General features: G+C 41.0%; 2 protein-coding genes across 2 annotated transcripts; both read right to left on the bottom strand.

The window, feature by feature from the left end:
- Positions 1–1,044: 1,044 nt before the first annotated feature.
- Positions 1,045–3,101, bottom strand: LOC116217884 (sodium- and chloride-dependent GABA transporter 2-like). The gene is made up of 3 exons (XM_042708721.1): positions 2,995–3,101; positions 1,928–2,098; positions 1,045–1,624 (listed from the first exon to the last, which is right to left on the bottom strand). Exons 1-3 carry the CDS (start codon positions 3,064–3,066, stop codon positions 1,619–1,621), a joined length of 249 nt encoding a protein of 82 aa, XP_042564655.1. The 5' UTR covers positions 3,067–3,101; the 3' UTR covers positions 1,045–1,618.
- An 8,718-nt stretch (positions 3,102–11,819) lies between these two features.
- Positions 11,820–17,825, bottom strand: LOC105899480 (sodium- and chloride-dependent GABA transporter 2-like). Its single transcript, XM_012826675.3, has 14 exons — positions 17,576–17,825; positions 17,141–17,275; positions 16,650–16,790; positions 16,312–16,399; positions 15,984–16,116; positions 15,508–15,642; positions 14,905–15,008; positions 14,526–14,650; positions 14,271–14,383; positions 13,944–14,084; positions 13,719–13,821; positions 13,384–13,484; positions 12,579–12,749; positions 11,820–12,280 (listed from the first exon to the last, which is right to left on the bottom strand). Exons 1-14 carry the CDS (start codon positions 17,724–17,726, stop codon positions 12,164–12,166), a joined length of 1,758 nt encoding a protein of 585 aa, XP_012682129.2. The 5' UTR covers positions 17,727–17,825; the 3' UTR covers positions 11,820–12,163.
- Between the last annotated feature and the right edge of the window lie 1,640 nt (positions 17,826–19,465).

The raw sequence follows: 19,465 nt of genomic DNA, 5'->3' as shown, positions 1-19,465 counted from the left end.
ATAATATGATTATCGTACATACACCATAGAAACTATTAAAAAGCCGATTCAATTAAATTAATAATTTCTTATTTTTGTCATATACAGATATGCAATGATGATTGCTAGGTAATATGTATCTTGTTCGCCAATGTCAAGTCTCTATTTGATCATGTGACGAGACGATACGGTATAGCTAGTTTAGGCGCAGAATCTGAACGTCAATACCTACAAGCTGACTGAGCACACTTGCCGAACAACGCCTTTCAAACATAAGTGGTAATGCATGATTTGCTCTTTCAATGGACAGGATAGCCAGCCCATTCAGCCTCTCCTGCCCCATGCTGCTCAGGTAGGTCTTAATCAGTTCCAATTTGGAAAATAATCACTCGGCTGTTGCCCTGTCACATGTAATGTCAGAAACAATAGCAGGGCATTGCACTGAAAGTGGATGTTACGGAGTAAACTTTGACCTGTTTACTTTCCCAATACAATAGCCAAAGTATCTAATTCGACCGTTAAATCCAACACATTGTTGGTGTATATATATATATATATATATATATATATATATATGCCTAATGGTGTTTGTGTGTGCGTGCGTGTTTTGCATGCGTGATTGGACAAATTGAGTGTGTTACGAGCCAGCTCACGACACGAAACAAGAAGGGGAGGCCACGCAGAATTTAGGATATTTATAATAATAATAATATATTTATTAATGATTTACAAGTTTATATAGTTATCTAATAATTATAGCAAACGTGTGGGGAAGATCAGTGTTGTGAAGAGAAACAAAAGATGTAATGTAAAGTCAGGTAAATGGTAATATAAACAAACGACGATCCCAAATCCAATTCACTATCCAAATCCAACGACCAATCCAACGCTCTCCCGACTTCCATCTGACCAGGGCTTTTGTAGCCCAAACAATCACCCATACACCTGGATCCAATTACCTGTTGTAACGACAGATAGAGAACAGGCATGCAAATCTCATGGGGCGGGGCCTAGACCCGCCAGGGTCGTAACAAGTGCTTTACATGAACACATGACCAAATGTGCTTGAGCAGATGTGGCCTTTACTTTACCACCACATTTATTTTAGTGATTTTAACAGTTATTAAAAATGAACTATCATTAACTGCATTGATGAAAATTTATAATCTTATCATTAAAGTGTAAAAATAACATTCTAAATCATTTGGATTCCTAAAGGTTGCATTTCTTAACAGTAGTTGTAATAATATTGCAATCTTAAAAAAAGGCCCTAAAATATGAACAAATGCAACACACTTCCGAAACACAAAAAATAAACAGAATGTCCTGTCTAATAACAAAAAGTATTTTAGTCTTAGCTTTAGTCATAGAAGTTCTACAAAAGGTTTCGGTCTTGGACAACAAAAACTAAAGAGCACTTGTAATGTACACATCACTCCCCAGTGTATGCTCGAGTCTAGTCAACATAAATATTCAAAAACACGGGACTGGGGTGCATTTTTAAATACTATTTTTCGTCAGTGCTCCTCTCTATTTTCCATGACCAGAACGTCAGGCTCGTCATTTGATGTCATATTCGAAGCTGACTCCTCTGTTTCCTTGTCAAAGGTAAATCATCTGCTGGGCGACACCAGTGAACCTAGCACTGTTGTGAAGTGCAGAAATGTCAGTGTGGTACAACATTATACCAGTCAAAACCTTAATATTCTACGAATTATTTGATTTGAACTATGTGCAAATATATTACAGGCACTGTATAAATCCTGCACATCCATCAGTACAATGCACTCTGACATTTATAACGCCTGTGGATTCCTGCTTGTTCAGCACTATCATAAGTTGAGGTGATATGATTGTAATTTGTTATGCAGTATCTTTTTTTTATTATAAAAGAATTGCTGTCTATTACATTCCTGCACATATCTTTCCTGATAGCCAGGACGCTCACCTGCTTAAGATTTCCTTTCCTAGTCCCCAGCAAGAACAGAGCCACCACAGGAGCCATTAGAATCGAGAGGAAGGCCATCACCCAGCCCAGCACGTGCACCCAGCCTGGGGACACATACGTGCGGTTGTAGGTCAGGGGTTCGTACTTCACCATGGAGCCAACGAAGGCCGTCTGAGGGAGAGAGAGACATAATATCAGGATGTCCTTGCTTGCACAAAGACTTGATCACTGTGTGAGGTCACATGTGCTCAAAGTCCATGATATCGCCATCTGCTGGTACATGTTGAGCATATGGTGAGGCATGAGGTAGTCACAGTTCTAAGGGTCAGGCGTTAACTTTTGAAAATATTATAAATGCTTTAATTTAGATACGTAATGAAAGTAAAAGCTTTGATAAGAGAAGGTGGAAACATAAGAATTGTGGATCCATGTCAATCAAAAACAGAACATGGGGCTGGGCCTCACCCCAGTAATATCCTCAATGATGTCATACAGATGCTCAGTACCTGATTCTTCCAGGTCCCAGAGCAGAATGGATTCATTGCAGAAAACAGTTGAACCAGCCAACATGTTTTAACTCATTTTAAACGTCCTTTAGATTCACATGATGCCCGCCTGGCAGGTTTTGGTTTGTTACAGGCACATTACAGGCACAGTAGTGGAAGATAAGCAGTATGTACATTCCACCCTGCAAAGTTATGATTGGGTTCAGTCACAAAAAGGAATTTATTTTATCTCCCACACTAAATGCCTCTCATTCAAGGAAACTGCTCTCTCCGCTTAACGCTTTGTCTTTGCCATCTCTGTCTCGCTCACCTCGGTAATGAAGACAATTCCACTGCAGAAACAAAAAAGACAGTAGACCGGCAGGAATATTTGTCTTCGCCCTGGTCTCCGCAGCGCTGCAGCAAAAATGTCTGTCACTGATGTCAAACTTACTTTAAAGATAACCAAGGCAGTGTGTGCTCTTCTGGTTCCATGTAATCTTTTGGGTGTGTGTGTGTGTGTGTGTGGTGGGTCGGTCTGATTCTTGTTGTGCATATACTGTATGTCTCAGTTGTTGTCACCTGTGTATCCAGGCCAGGGAGAAGGAGCATGATGAAGAAGCAGACCGCCCACAGCTGTGGAAAAGGCATCATGGCCACAGCCTGAAGGGACGTGATGAAAACCAAGACCTGAGAGACGCAGAAGAATATTAAGTAGTATTCCTTAAATTCAATCAATAATGGCATTATGTACTTAAACCATGTTTTTTCAATTATACCTGATTCTGCCACTTTCTAAATGGGAGCTCCTAAAATAGGACCTAAATCATGAGCCATCAAGCCCAACTCTGAGAAAACTGCAAATCCAGCCACAAAACTGGTCCCACTGTTCAACACCGTCAGCCAGACACAGCCCACTGCAGACAATACAAGGTGTTAGTAAATACACCACATGTTCCTACTGTGACACCGGCATGCTTTGCGAAATGAAAGAGAGAGATGAAAGAGAGTTTTATCCACTCTGTACCTTGCCCTGCCATATGTATCCATTTAGCAGAAAGTACTGGCTGCATCGCTATGTGTGCTCTCCAGGTATTGCACACATAACCACTACCACTACCGTTCAAACCACAGGAATACATTGGGACAACTGTGCTATTTGAGCGGTTTCCTCGCCTCCACTCTGTCTGTATTTTTCTGCTCTTTATAAAAGCAGTATATTTTTTATATCGTTTTAACCTCTGCATTGCCTCAGGTTAACCAGGTGTGGTACTGTGTTAAAACCAGTGGAAGCCAGAAAACTGGTCACAGGAGGTAAATCTGTGATTTGGCTCACATACGGCAGACATTGAGGTAGGGGTTGGGGCTGCCCAGCACTGTCTGTGTGCACCTACACAAACTGTGGGCAAAAAAGATTTGGGTTCCTGCCTCCAGCCATGCCTGCCGCAAATAAACAAACTATGACAACTTTGACCTTTGACACCTTTGAAGAACAACACCTTCTTTGGCCCGTAAATACATCTGCATTCCAGCTGATTAGTTCTCATTAGTTAGATTAGTCAGACTTTCTGGTGCAACCTAATGCTTTTTAATGTAGTGCAAAGGTGGGGTTTTATTGGTCAAACCTATTTTTTGAAACTAGAAGGCATAATATTTTGTGGGCTGTAGAATATGTTGTTATGTCATAATTTAGCATGTATGACTAATAGAAGCCACACAGAGTTTGTCATAAACTTTTAATCCAAGCAGGTGTGTAATCAGGTGTGTGTGCAGGTGTACCTGAGGCTCTAACAGCTTTGAGGGCTCTGGGTACAGGTAGTAGGTGACCCCCTGCAGAGCTCCAGGTAGAGTCAGTCCTCTGATGAGCAGCAACAGCAGCATCACGTAGGGGAACGTGGCTGTGAAGTAGACCACCTGGAGACACAGGGGGGAACACAGCACAGAAAAACCAGAAGGAAACCTCCGACATGTGACTGACATTCATGCACCCCAACACAGTAGTCCTGATGAGCCAACTCTATATTTGAGTGTGATTGAGGTCATGAGATGGCCGTGCTGGATCACACTTACAACAGGAACAGCAGTGAGGGAAGTGTGAGGGAGACACAGATGGCATGAGCAGGCACGTGTAGGCATGTGGGTGCTGCTGGGTGTCTGCAAGGGGAAATGCAGCTACGAAAAGATGAGGAGAATCTTACGAGTGCCCAAACGAGCACTCTATTCATGTAAGTGGTTAATGCACCTTTCTGGTGTGTGTGTGTTTTGAAAAAGAGCAAAGATGGAGAATGATCTGAGTCAGATCATTAACAATATGTATGTTACAAAATGTAACAACAACAACATTTAACAAATATTTAACAAATGTTGAACTAAGTTCAGTCATAAGCAGTTGTCACATTGTCAATGCTGCTAAATCAATGCAAAAAATCAAAACAATTTTACCTAACAGAAACTTTTACAGTTCAATACTGGTATGTCACATGTTACTTGACTGGAAGTCCTGCTTACCTGTACCATGGTACATATGGTACAAGATTTCCTTTTTTACCTCCCTCTGATCTTTATAAAGGCCTTTCTGTTTAAGCATGACAACTTGGTTAGCTTTCTGTGCTTTTTGTGGTTAACAGCACATGTCACACGTCTGGTCTGAGTGAGATCATGCATGGTCGTTAATCATTCACTAGCTGCCGGTCCTACACTGTTGACATGAACCCTTGCAGCTTCTTGTGTAGGGCATGAGGGAGTGCTCGCAGCCTTTTGTAGAGTGTTTGTGTGTCATTTTACATGTAAGTTGGGGTTTTCATTAAACATTAATCAATGACACCAGAGCATTAATTCCATTTTTTTTTTTTTTAAACATAGAGAGGGATAGAGGTTACAGGCATCTAGTGTCTCAAAACAGTGACATTGGTGCCCCTCCCATAACTTTCTCTCATTTAATGTTCTCTTCGGTCCTTCAAGACCACACCATCGACCTCTTCATGTCATTTCCTGAAACTGACTCTGTGTCTGGGTCAAGGGTGAATCATCCACAGGGTTACACAGGTAAATTCAGCACTATCCTAAGTTGAGGTGTTATGCAGTATCATTTTTTTATTTTAAAACCACAGAACTGCTGTCTATTACATTTGTTGCTACACTTTGTTTGAATAGTTGATACGATTCCTCCACATATCTTTCCTGATAGCCAGGACGCTCACCTGTTCAAGATTTCCTTTCCTAGTCCCCAGCAAGAACAGAGCCACCACAGGAGCCATTAGAATCGAGAGGAAGGCCATCATCCAGCCCAGCACGTGCACCCAGCCTGGGGACACATACGTGCGGTTGTAGGTCAAGGGCTCGTACTTCACCATGGCGCCAACAAAGGCCGTCTAAGGGAGATTAGAAAAGAGGAGGGGGAACAGTGTGGTTAATTGGCACACATGTCTGTTTTCTCTGAGTTGGGCAAGAATGATGGCACAGCTAAATATATATTTTGTTGTTTTTTTTTCACTCTGCAGCTGTGCTGAAATTAGATCATTTATATGGGCCAACAAATTCCACACTTTTACCTGGGTTTTCTACTAATTTGTATGACATTACAGGTTTTGGCACAAGGACAAATGTCACTACATTTTGTCTGTTCATAGACACGTTCTGTTCTGTGCGTGTTATTTTCATTTGTAACAACAGTAACTTTCCAAGGCTTTCCTGACTCACTAGAAGTTAGATGTTACAGTTTTTCTCGACTCCTTTGGCACATTTTTCCCATCACTGTTTACTTTTTCAAAACAGCTCACACACAGCCCATAACAGAAGATGAAATAACCAAAACACTATTTGATGTTTGAAGAATGACACCACCTTCTCAAAACTTATCACACACCCATCAAAACCAAACATTTCCATCAAAACCTTCAATTTGTGCTCAATTGAAAATGTATGTTTTCTCATTTATTTAACAATGGATAACAAAATTCAAACTACAGCTATCAATATCAACCTCTGAATCCATCACTTCAACTTTTGTGCAACACCCTCACAGCATTGACTATTTTACCACTGACAACATACTACAATTTGGGTTTTGTACTGAGCACTCTTGACAATATACTGTCAGAAAGTATTTGAAATCTGATAATTTGTATACATAAAATATTGTAGTTCTGTTTTTGTATTGCTAAATACTGTAAAAGATATTCTAAACAAGGACCTGTCAACACCATTGATTTTACATTTGTTCTACTGTGTACAAAATGGCAAAGATTCTGACACAAAAATATTTATTGCTGTAATTTTTCCACATTAGATTGGATACTGTAAGAAGTCAAAATGACAGGTTTCAATATACAGTAAAAAGGTCAAATCTGTTCTGCAGTGAACAGTCTCCCCCTGCCACCAGTGTGGGCCAGTGTGTACCTCAGCAAGGACTAGGACGAGGACAAGGAAGAGGCCATAGTAGAAATAGAGGGGCCCCTGTGTGGCATTCATGTAAGATACTCTAATGAAATTAGGGCAACAGTCATTGATCACGTAGTCAATCATGACCTCTCCATGAGAGAGGCTGGTCAAAGGGTTCAGCCAAACCTGAGCCGTCATACTGTCACATCAATTGTTTGTACGTTCGGCAATGAAAATGACACTTTGCTGGCCTTTACAGTCAATTTACTGTACTGTGTTTCATTGTATTTGCACTCTTGGCAACAACCATTTCTATACTTTTGTAAAGTGTGTTGCCACAATACAATGTAGTACTGTGGTTTCACTTAAGTAATTTACAACATATACGGTAGAATTCTGATTACTGTATATTTACAGTATTTACAGCCTATTGCACTATTTTTGGTGGCGGCCTCCTCGATCCATGATTCGCTAAATGTGTGTAAGCAATCGAGAAAAACTGTAATGCCAACTTGTGGTGATTATGATTTTATGAGAGTTTCTTGCCAACCACTCAAAATTACTGTTTTTTTATCATTTTAGTTGAAGTAAACAACAGTGCACAACGACATATGTACATGTGTGTGTCATGTGCATAATTTAGACAAAAACTCTCTGACCCCACTTTCGATGTTTTAAGTGTCTAAAATCAGGGGCTTTACAGAGACTCACCAGGGACACCAGAGGCATGAGTTATCTCCAGCACACCCAGAACATGGGGCTGGGCCTCACCCCAGTCATATCCTTAAGGATGTCATACAGATGCTCAGTACCTGAAGGAAAGATTATTCAGGCCAGAGAATGGAATGACGCAAATTATAAAGCAGAGGGAAAGCTGTGAATGATAAACCTATTTATACATTCTATAACTGCGCGAGGATATACTTTATATTGTGTGATGATGGCTGAATTTGTGATGTTTGGTTGTTCTCTGCCCAATTTTAACTTTAATAATTTGAACAATTATTTGTTTGTTTTGATCAACTTATCAATAGGGTAAATTGCAACCCAAGCAAGACTTGGTTCAGGAGAAATGAAAAAAACAAACAATCCTCATTTTCAAATCAATTTGACAGTACCACTGAAACTGAAGCGGCATGAGTACATGAAGTTCAAAGAGGAAGGGATACAGTCATGTTATACATTTTATATAATCTAATGTTTGTTGTACATAACTTACCAAATATCCATCACATTGTTAAGGAGAGTAAGGCAGACAGGAAGAGTAGGCAGGCCCCATTTGTGACATATTAATCAAAGATCGGCGTCATATGTAGAGTTCAACACAATTGTCTGTTTGAAGTTCCCAACTACTGGCATTGTGCTCTATGCCAAGATAACCTATTCAGTGTTTAGATACATGTGGCTAGTATGTATTGATCAGTATCTCTCTCTCTCTCACACACACACACACACACACACACACACACACACACACACACACACACACACACACTTACCACTGTGATTAAGACAACTCCAGAACTGAAACCGAAGAGGCAGTGGGCAAGAATGAACACTTGTCTTCGCCCAGGATGTCATCACACATCCGTGGCAGTGAACTTAGGAAACATGATCACCATAAGCCTGCACACTCTCATTTATATCTTCACCAGGACTGCATAAAGTTGTGGAGTTCAGGATAGATTGTAGTCCACAGTCAATGGAGCCCAATGACAAATTTGAGCACATTGTTTTTTTTACAAAGAACGAAACTCTCTCTCTCTCATTACCGTTTCAATGTGAGTGTTAATTTAAAAAGTAAGTGTAATTGAGAGGGGATAGTTCAGTGGTTGGTTTGCATCTGTGTATCCAGGCCAGGGAGAAGGAGCATTAGGATGAAGCAGACTGCCCACAGCTGTGGAAAGGCATCATGGCCACAGCCTGAGTGTGAGCAGTGAAGGCCAAACTAGGACCTGACAGACACAGAGGAAAAATGAAATGCTTATGATAAACAGACAGTGGTGTATTTGCAGCATAATAGTGTTTGGTTGGTTCTGTATAGACAGTACCTAATTCTGCTTCTCTTTCAGTGAACCATGAAGCCCAACATTGACAAAATGCCAAATCCAGCCAGAGAATGGTACAACTGTTCAACACAGACAGCCAGATACAGTCCCTAGCAGACAATACAAGAAAGGGCAGACATTTGCATGAACATACATACAAAACACGTAAATAGAAAGACATGTTCTCTCAAGCATTTGTGGCTTGCAGTGAAATACATGAGCAAAATCTCATCAACACAGAAGATTTTTTTTTTCTCATGTTCTATTCACTAGTAGTGTACTGCACAGCTCAAAGGTGTTCTACCAAAGGATTTACAGGTCCTTGCTTACAGGCACTTACAGGTGACACAAATAACTGATTCAGCTTATTAGCCATTTTAAAGATAGTGTACTTACTAAGGCACTGATATGTTGTTGTTTCATGCAGAAAGGATATTGAGACTGTTGAGGACTATAAGTTCAAGTGTTGGGTCACTATCAGGTGTGTGTGCAGGTGTACCTGAGGCTCTAACAGCTTTGAGGGCTCTGGGTACAGGTAGTAGGTGACCCCCTGCAGAGCTCCAGGTAGAGTCAGCCCTCTGATGAGCAGCACCAGCAGCATCACGTAGGGGAACGTGGCTGTGAAGTAGACCACCTGGAGACACAGGGGGGAACACAGCACAGAAAAACCAGCAGGAAACATCCGACATGTGACTGACATTCATGAACCCCAACACAGTAGTCCTGATGAGTCGACTCTATATTTGGCTGTATTGAGGTCATGAGATGACGGCCCTGAATCACACTTAGAACAGGAACAGCAGACATGACACTGAAAATAATGGATAACGTAATATTTCAAATAAAGGAAATGACAGCACCTGCTTACAGATGGTATTGATGAACTGATGACAACACATTTATTGTGATTGAGGATAACACTTTATGCACGAGCAGAAATGAGACCGAAAGTGTGACACAGACACAGATGGCTACATTATATATCTGTGTGTGTGTGTGTGTGTCTCTCTCTCTCTCTCTCTCTCTCTCTCTCTCTCTTTCTCTCTCTCTTTCTATCTCTCTCTCTCTCTCTCTGTGTGTGTGAGAGAGAGAATGAAAACATGAGTAAACATCCACACATTACCCAACCGGACTATGTGAAAAAGAGCTAGAGGGGTGTGTACTCTCACCACAGCAGTGTTCCACAATCATTGTATTCCAGATCGCTACAGGTTTGGGTATGTTACACATTCCACATTCCATTTTTGATTAAAAAAAAGTTATTAATTCAGTTGTCTTTTAGAGGTTTTAGTTGTGAATTAAGATTGACTGCGCTGTATATACCGCTAGCTTCCTGAGCTATAATTTGAAAAAGAACTACCTTAGCAATGTCAACAATGAAAATACTTTGAGCATTATGTAATTTGCTTCAATACTTGTATAAGGATCAGTGTATGATTTAGTTGATTAGCTGTTTATTGAGATAAATACTTTTAGACATACATCAGCTAGGGTTGATTTAGGGTTGATTTAGTTTTAATCCATGACACGACTGTAAAACAATGAGAAGAGTGAGCAGGAAGCAGGTTACAGTGTTTGCTCAATAAATAAAAGAACTACGTGGAAATGTTTTTGTCTATGGAATCCTAGGAGGAACAACAAACAGCAGAGAAAGTATTTTGTTTGGGTTAGGGTTAGGCTAAGTGAGGATCCAATGATTTCACTTGGGTTAGATAGATTTCCAAACTTACTCCCAGAATTCTGTGGCAGAGGAGGATGAGTTGTTCTGTACAGTCCAGAGTAAGGTTTTGTATTGTACAGTCAGGTCTTCAAAGTCATCTAAAATGAAAGACATATATTAAAATGACTGGATATACTCAGCACATGCACAGTTACAGTCTTTTATAACTTTTAAATAAATGCAGAATTTAAAATGATTTTAAATGTTCATTGGTACCTAGAGATATACACGATGGTCAGGTTTTTGTGTTGTTGTTTATTTATATACTAGTTTAGAACAGCAGTAATGGTAATTCTTCAGCCCCCCTCGGTCTAAGTACAGACATTCTTCACCTGTGTTCCAGGTATTCATTTAATACACTTAAAAGAAAAATAAGATTCTCTTCTATGGAATAATCTACACCATACAATCTTTCCTTTCAGACTGAATATGCCATCTTCTTATGTAGCATCATTTGCTAATTACTGCTTAGCCTGTCTCATCAATACACACCCTGTGCCAATGGACACGATTTTGCCAGCAGGTAATACCCCCTTTCTGGGTGTACTGCCCCATAGAAGTTTCCAAAAGGAACCGTGGAAGTCCAACAAACAAACACCAGGTAGGTAAGTTATGCACCTTGAAAAGAAAAAACAACCAGAAGTGTTATCATATTCAATTCAGATGACAATGATCTGTTGTTATGACATAAAAGTCTGCTTTGTAACAGACAATGCACATTACTAATTCCTTTACAGGAAAGAAATCAGCACAGATTTTAATGCACAGCACAGTCTAGTAAGACTTACCTCCACTGTTCCTGTAGCACAGGTAAGGACATCTCCACCCTGTCCCCAGTCTGATTATGTCTCCTGTTACGGCCAACAGGAATTCTGCTTTCTTGGCCCAGTGGTCTTTTTTCTCATTTTCTTCCCCTTCCCATTATTTGTCTGTGTACCTGTTAGATGCCATCTTCATGTGCTGTCAGTGAATCTACTATCTTCCTTGTCTCATGTTAGTACACAAGTGTTGCCACATGAAGTTAATCAACCCAACTGTAGTGGCAATAATGAATTGGCAAATTCATAACCAAATGAACAAGTAAGTAATGCACACAGCTTTTCAAATGATTGCAAGATTCATCGTGTGCTAGTTAGTCATCATGGTAACACATACTTCTATCTCAAGTATTCTTAAGTAAACCCGTTACCATGTAAAATCTTTAAAACATCATAAATCATACATAATGTGGTATTGACAGAGAGATGCAGTTGGCCGTATCATGGTCAGGTTTTTGAGTTGTTGTTTATTTGCTTTGATAAATCATATTTCATAGTTTCATAATCATATTTTGTGAGCAAATATTCAGCTTAAGCAAGAATCACACAAGATGCCAGATGATTGGCCCATTGCATACAGTTATGGGGGTTAATTCAGCTATATTTCATTTAATTTTATATTGTCATTTCAGTCCTCCTTGAGATCTATATAGTCTTGAAGGAATATATTTCAAAAGACAACATGAACCGAGACATTTAAACTTCAGGCAGACAATATATTTTCTTGTAAAACTATTGTAAAGACTGTTGCAGCAACAGTCACCAGTGGATCCAATAATTCAGTGTTATGCTTGGTTTCCCATGGCAACAAAATTCTTTCCCTCTGTAAGACTCTGAAGCTCTGGCTTCTGCTTCCGGGTCAAGGGAAGGTCATTAGCAGGACAACACAGGTGAAGCCAGCGCTGTAGAGAGAAAAAAAAAGTCAGAGGATAAGATTAATTCAGAATTCATTGTCATTGTTATCATCTGTCTATGAACATACGAGCCATGTTGAATGTCATCTTTCACTGAGGTCAACCTCTACTGGGAATTTACTATAGTACATTTGTACAATATCAACATAATCCGCATATTACACAATCACTTAATTCTTTTAAAATAACAAATTGCACATGCTGGGAGATCAGATGGAACATTAAACGCTTCATAGTTAAGTGTGAGATGGTATATCTAATGAGTTGGGCCAGCCGATAGCCTCACCTCTCTTAAAGTGCCTTTGCCAGTCATGAGCCGGAAGAGAGCCACCCCTGGTATGAGGAGGACAGAGGAGAAGGACATCATCCAGCCAAGCACGTACACCCAGCCTGGGTAAACATACCAGCGATTGAAGGTCAGGGGCTGGTACTCGACAAGAGAGCAAATAAAGGAAACCTGAAAGAGAGAGAGAGAGAGAGAGAGAGAGAGAGAGAGAGAGAGAGGGAGAGAGAGAGAGAGAGAGTGTGATGAGGAAGTATTTACAAAAGCTGAATATGTCGCCACCGGAAGAAACCAAAGAAACAGGAAGAGCTGAAAGCAGTAATTACTGGCAACTAGAGGCTATCAGAGCTCTCTATGGATGTGCAGTTGAAACAGACATTTCTGAGAAAAAAGCACTTTTTCTACATATGCTTATGATGAATAATTACAGTATCCTGAGAGTCTATGGAAAAGCACCAACATGTCAAATATAATTTGGAGGAAAGTGAGCACATCTATAATTAAATTCTGAGGTGCAATCCATAATTAGAGTAAATTATGGTTTTACAAGGTCGGTCATTAGTTTTGCGTACAGTAATTAAAAACAATTAAACTCAAATAAATGTTGTGGTTCCTGGGTACAAGTCTTATGGAAAAGGCACGCCCTAGTCAGAATGATGGAGACCCTGAATGCAATCATTTGTCAGTATGTTTGTTTTTGCTTGATAAAGCATTTTGTTGCCTTTAAATATGTTTTAGAATTTTTAGATTTCGATTTAGGTTTAGGTCCTGCTCTGGCAAACTGGGTTGCTGAAGCTCACATGCTCACCAGGGACACAATAGGCGTCAGATACTTCCAGCACATCCGAAAGAGGGGGCTGGCCCTCACCCCAGTCATGTCCTCAACGATGTCATACAAACGCTCAGTACCTGCAACGCGGATGGGTCGCAAAGAGTAAAGGAGAATGGAGACGGGAGGTGATGATAAGAAATCTCAACAGAACTTGGCTAATAGATAGACTTGGCATAAATCAGATTTTTTTCTATATTCTGCCCTTTTTGGTGAATGGGTAGTCGATTTTGGGATATTTTAGGATATCTGTGATACAGATGGTATTAAATGCTGTTCTATGACACTCCTATATTCCGATATCTGGTGCTCACCAAACACCCAGCCCATTGCCAAGGACAAGAAGACTGCAAGGAACATCAGACAGGTCCCATTGCAAGCGTAGTAATCAAATATCTGGAAGACATACATCCCACCCTTGGGAAAGGAAAAGTTACAATGAGTAGATCAGCGCAGTGTCTTGTATGAAATGCATGGCTATCTCTCTCATTCTCCCTCCTCTCCTCCTCTAGGCGTCATGATGCGGTGTCCTCTCTCACCTCTGTCACCATGAGAACGCCTGCGCTGAAGCAGAGGAGGCAATAGAGCAGCAGGCAGAGCTCCCGTCGCCCCCCAGACCGGCGCAGCACAGAGGGCACCAGATCTGTTACCGACGTCATCACCACCTCCATCATCACAAACTGAAATTGAAACAACATTTCTGGGGAGATGGAGCTGGCACTGTCTGTAAACAACCATTATATCTGTGAAGTGTATGTGTGTGGTTTGTGTGTGTGTGTGTGTGTGTGTGTGTGTGTGTGTGTGTGTGTGTGTGTGTGTGTGTGTGTGTGTGTGTGTGGGGGGGGGGGGGGGGGGTGGATACACACCTGTGTATCAAGGCCAAGTAAGATTATCATGACGAAGAAGCAGACTGCCCACAGCTGTGGAAAGGGCATCATGGCCACAGCCTGAGGGTACGCAATGAAAGCCAGACCAGGACCTAATGTGACATGCAGAAAACAACAAGTTTCTATCCCTTTTGTAAAAACAAGGTGTTTTTTTTTAGTCGAGTAGAATAAACAAAAGTAATTTCATTATAGTTTAGAGCACTCTCCACGCTGTGTGTGTATAGGGTCAAGTACCTGACTCTGCCACCATCTCAATGGGAACATTCTGTTCATGGGCCATGAAGCCAAGCATAGAGAACACAGCAAATCCAGCCACCATACTGGTGCAGCTGTTCAACACGCATAACCAGAGGCAGTCCCTGGCGCACAAAACAGACAACCTCATTACACTTATGTCATATTGGTATAGGTGTATTGATGTATTGGTGTATTGGTATCTTGGCGTATTGGTATATTGTAAACTGTGAACCACTCTGCATTCAGGGTACTTCAGGATTTTACTTCATATAACTTCAGGAAATTATTTTCACTATTTATATTTTTTTATTCATAAAGAATAATTTATTGATGTTTTTGTTTGGGTGTTTGAATGAATGTCTTCCCTTCATCTCACTTGTAACAGTTGTTGTTGTAGGGATTGTAACTCCCCAGAACAGTCAGTGTGCCGACACCCACACTAAAGGAAAAGAAGACCTGAGAGACAGCTTCCATCCACACCTGTGCTGACAGAGTTACGACATACTGCTTCAGTGAGAGGGACTGATGAAGGTTACTGATGCTCTGGATTCTCCACATTAGGTCAGACAGGGTCACCATGGGGTACACAAGTTATCACATACTGTTCATCAACAAATACATTACAGTGAAAGTATTTGAATACACCATCATGTTACCTATCACCGGTATGCTTTTTTCTTTTAAAAGATAGGTATACTGTGTAAACCCTTATAGCCTGTGCTATTGATTTGAGTTCCAGCTTCCATCCACAACAATGAAAAAGTCAAAACAGCTTTTATCCCCAGGAATGCCCCCACATAACCATGCCACACCACCACACCATAACCATAGGGGATAATTTAAAGAAATTTAAATTAATTCTAGTCGAAGATTTGAATGAAAATGGAATAAAGCAGGAACTCAGTTCTTCTATAGACAGACACGGCATTTAGCCTAAATTTGAGCATTTGGTCACTATCAGGTGTGTGTGCAGGTGTACCTGAGGCTCTAACAGCTTTGAGGGCTCTGGGTACAGGTAGTAGGTGACCCCCTGCAGAGCTCCAGGTAGAGTCAGCCCTCTGATGAGCAGCACCAGCAGCATCACGTAGGGGAACGTGGCTGTGAAGTAGACCACCTGGAGACACAGGGGGGAACACAGCACAGAAAAACCAGCAGTAAACATCCGACATGTGACTGACAGTCATGCAACCATGAGATGACAGTCCTGAATCACACTTGGAACAGGAACAGCAGACATGAGACTGACATTCATGCACCCCAACAGTAGTCCTGATGAGCCAACTCTATATTTGAAAGTGATTGAGGTCATGAGAGGATCACACTTAGAACAGGAACAGCAGTGAGGGAGACACAGATGAAATGCGTAAGCGGGCGTGTGTGTGTGTGTGTGTGTTTGAAAAAGAGCAAAGATGGAGATTGACCCTGAGTCAGTTCATTAACACTGATATACTTCACCTTTCCAGTAGACTTCACACCTTTCCAGACACAGAAATAGCAGGCGACCCACACAGCAACGAGACACAGGAGGATCTCCCACCTCACACTGCCCACCTCCTCTATGCCTGCTGAGATCGCCAGCACACGACGCCTTGAATGAAGGTTCGGAGAGATGGGGAAGCAACAGAAGAAGTCAAAGAGGACACCTATGTTTTCCAACTCATTATTTATTTTCAGACTTAATAATTATTCTATTAGTTTTCGATTTGTAGTATCAGTTTCATAGTAGCAGTGTTGTCTTTCTGTTGCTGTTACTGTTTAATTTAATGTATTTTTTCAAACTCACTCCCAGAATTCTATGGCAGGAGATGTTGAGTTACTTTGCTCAGTCCAGTTGTATGTCTTGTTGTTTCCAGAGATGTCCACACAGTTTTCTGAGACAGAGTAAGGATGCCACATTACTTCATGCATGAACTCATACCATCTAAGGCCTAACTTTCATGATTTCTAAGTTCTACCGAAAGGTCATAGTGCACTCATTTAAAGACACTAACACCTTTATCTTAAGCAATTTTAAATTATTTGTGATAAGTGATTTCAAGGAATTGGTGATAAGTGATTTTACATTTAGGATGCCTTCTAGAGCCATCCATGGATGAGGTGCTTCCAACACCTATCCCATACCTGTGTTCCAGACGTTGTCACAGTTAGCCCATGGTAACTTAGAACTGAAGGAGAAGCACAGGTACAACAGCGCCCATGCCAGGATGACAATGTAACACATGCAGCTGTACAACAGGATCAGCTGACCGGCGTAGCCAATGCCTTAACAATACAGGGTACAAGATATTCACAACAGTACATAGTCAGGGGGTTAGCAACCATCAATCAAAGCTCAGTAATTTTAAGTGACAAAGACCTCTCTCTTATAACTAACAATGGTGATCTGATTTTCTATACCTCTGGCAACCGTGTGCTTATATATGAATCCCAGTACATTCTTCTGTGAACTCTCCCTTCATTTCCAATATCTAGGCAAGCTCTTTTGCAGTATGTGTGTCATCTGTGTTAATGTTTTCCTCCCCAGTTGACCGCAAAGACCCACTGGTCACCCACCAGAATAATTCCCCTTCATTTTGTTTCCTTTTGACTTTCCCAGGCTCTATTATGCTTACCCTCGGCCAGCGGGCACAGTTTTTGCCAGGAGGTGATGGCCCCTTCCTGGGTATACTGGCCCATGATGGTCTCCAGGAGAAACAGTGGTACCCCACAGGTGACCACAAACACCAAGTAGGGCACAAGGAAGGCCCCTCAAAAAGCGATGACAAGACATTTCACTTTTCATCCCATGTCCAAAAAAACAGATTAAGATTATCTAACAAATGCATGTGTAACTTTTAAATCTTCTTTCTTTCTTTTTTTCTCATTCTTCATTCATTTCATTTCAACCATCTACCATCCACATCTAGCAGTAAATCAATGTAAGTTAGAAGCCTGGTTCAAAACATTTGCATTAGCACTGAGATACAGATACAGGTATTTCTTCACTGAATTATTAAAACTCCGGTTGGAGAATAAAACAAACCTATATCCTTTACTTATAAACGTACCTCCTCCATTCTTGTAGCATAGATAAGGGAACCTCCACACGTTTCCCAGCCCAACCACATTCCCTGCAACGGCCAATAGGTACTCTGCTTTACCAGCCCAGTGTCCTCGCTCCTCCAACCCCTCCTTCCCTCCATATTTAACCTGGGCCATCTCCTTCTGCTAGCAAAGTCAAGAATGGCCACCTTCTCTCTCCTCACCTTCGCTTAACTATATTCCTGTTACACCATAACTTGTGGTCTGGACACGTTGCTTTGCCGTTGCGATCAGGCTGTCGACTTTGATCTGTTGTTTTTTTGCACTGCAACCTCCCTCACTTCTAAATCACTTTTGTGAGAACTTCTCATTAATGGACATGATTGCGTAAATCTTACACATGTAATCCATGCCATTTGGGTATTTTCATCTGATCTTGGACCATGACTGATGACTTGCATATAGAGAGTAAAGATGAGTATAGGGGAAAAGTCTGTTCCAGTAACAGTTGTCTAAACTTAAGAGACAAAACTTGAGCTACTTATTGACCTAAAGTACCATCTTCCAAAACAGAAAGTCCTGGGCTCAGATCAATGACTTACCACCATGCTTTAAGGAACCGAAAAAAAATACGATGAGAAACTGGGACCACCCCTCTCTGGTTAGCGCCAGCTATCAAAAGCCACTCAGAAACACAGCAGATGGTAGAGCAGATATAACAGCACCTTTACCAGACAGACTTGTGTCTTTCACCAGCCAGATGCTTCCCTTTATTTTCCAGTAGCATGGCACATATGCAGAGAGTCTTGGTGGCCTTCAGTTTCCCACCATTTGCTGGTGTGACATTTTACTCCGTGTTCACGCTGCCTGTACTATAGAGTCTATAGTATAGACTATGCTGTGTGCATCAAAGCGTACAGCTACGGTCAGTATCTGGAAGATAGATTCACCAGTGCGATGTCCCTGTTTACAAATGTAATAAGTGAATATGACAGAAACTCTTTGTGCCACTCTCGCAAAGACAATACATAGTGAACATCAAAGGCTTAGAGAAGGATGTACGTAAGTGACATTTAACTTTAACAGGAGGAGTTTGATCTGACTTTGTGTACTGATATCAATCTTTAATAAAAAACTATTTTATACACACATGCATGACGGTACACTTAATAAACAATATTTTATAATCTTTTCCAAAAGTGAATTGAATGTTTTGAATTAGGCTAAAATAGCCCAACTGATGGGCTATTGAAAAGGCTATACAGCTGTCTTTGTAATAATAAGAAAAATTATAGCAAATATCATTAACTGAATGATACTGAAGTAATCAGTGACATTTGATAACTAATAATTCAATATTAAATATTAATAACTAATTATTTAGCCATATAACCAACTGAAAATAGGCACAGAACATTGCGAATATGAAATAAGCTACTGAATATTGAAGCGAAAACAACATAACAAAATGGCACATTCTTTCTGGTGGTCTCAATGGCTGCATGAACACTGTCGCATTCCATCCGGCTGTGTCCAGACTCCATGGATTTATGGTCTATAATGGAAATTGGCATTCCTGTTCTGCCCTCCACGTGGGTCAGAGTACAACACCACAGGCTCAGTATCTGGAAGAGAGGACAGATACCTGAACATGCATGTGCTGATCTCTGATGAGTCACAGCCCGCTGCACCTTCACGCCACATGTAGCAGTTTGCCTCTTTGCTGCCTAACTCGTAGACTGTCAGGTTGTAGGTGCCTAACTCCCTTGAGAGACTGCTCACGTTTCTCCATGGAGTGTTCAGCACTTGCTCAAGATCAAAAGAGACTGCTTTGTATGAGGACTGTTCTTGCGCTCGTCTCTTATCATGTTCTTTATGTTCTCAGGCCTGAGTCTTTCTGTTTTGGTGGGCATTGT

The sequence above is a fragment of the Clupea harengus genome, chromosome 9, assembly GCF_900700415.2.
Source record: "Clupea harengus chromosome 9, Ch_v2.0.2, whole genome shotgun sequence".
In the NCBI taxonomy this organism is placed as follows: domain Eukaryota; kingdom Metazoa; phylum Chordata; class Actinopteri; order Clupeiformes; family Clupeidae; genus Clupea; species Clupea harengus.
The sequence above is the reverse complement of the archived record's forward strand: the minus strand, read 5'-3'. Positions and strand labels throughout refer to the sequence as shown.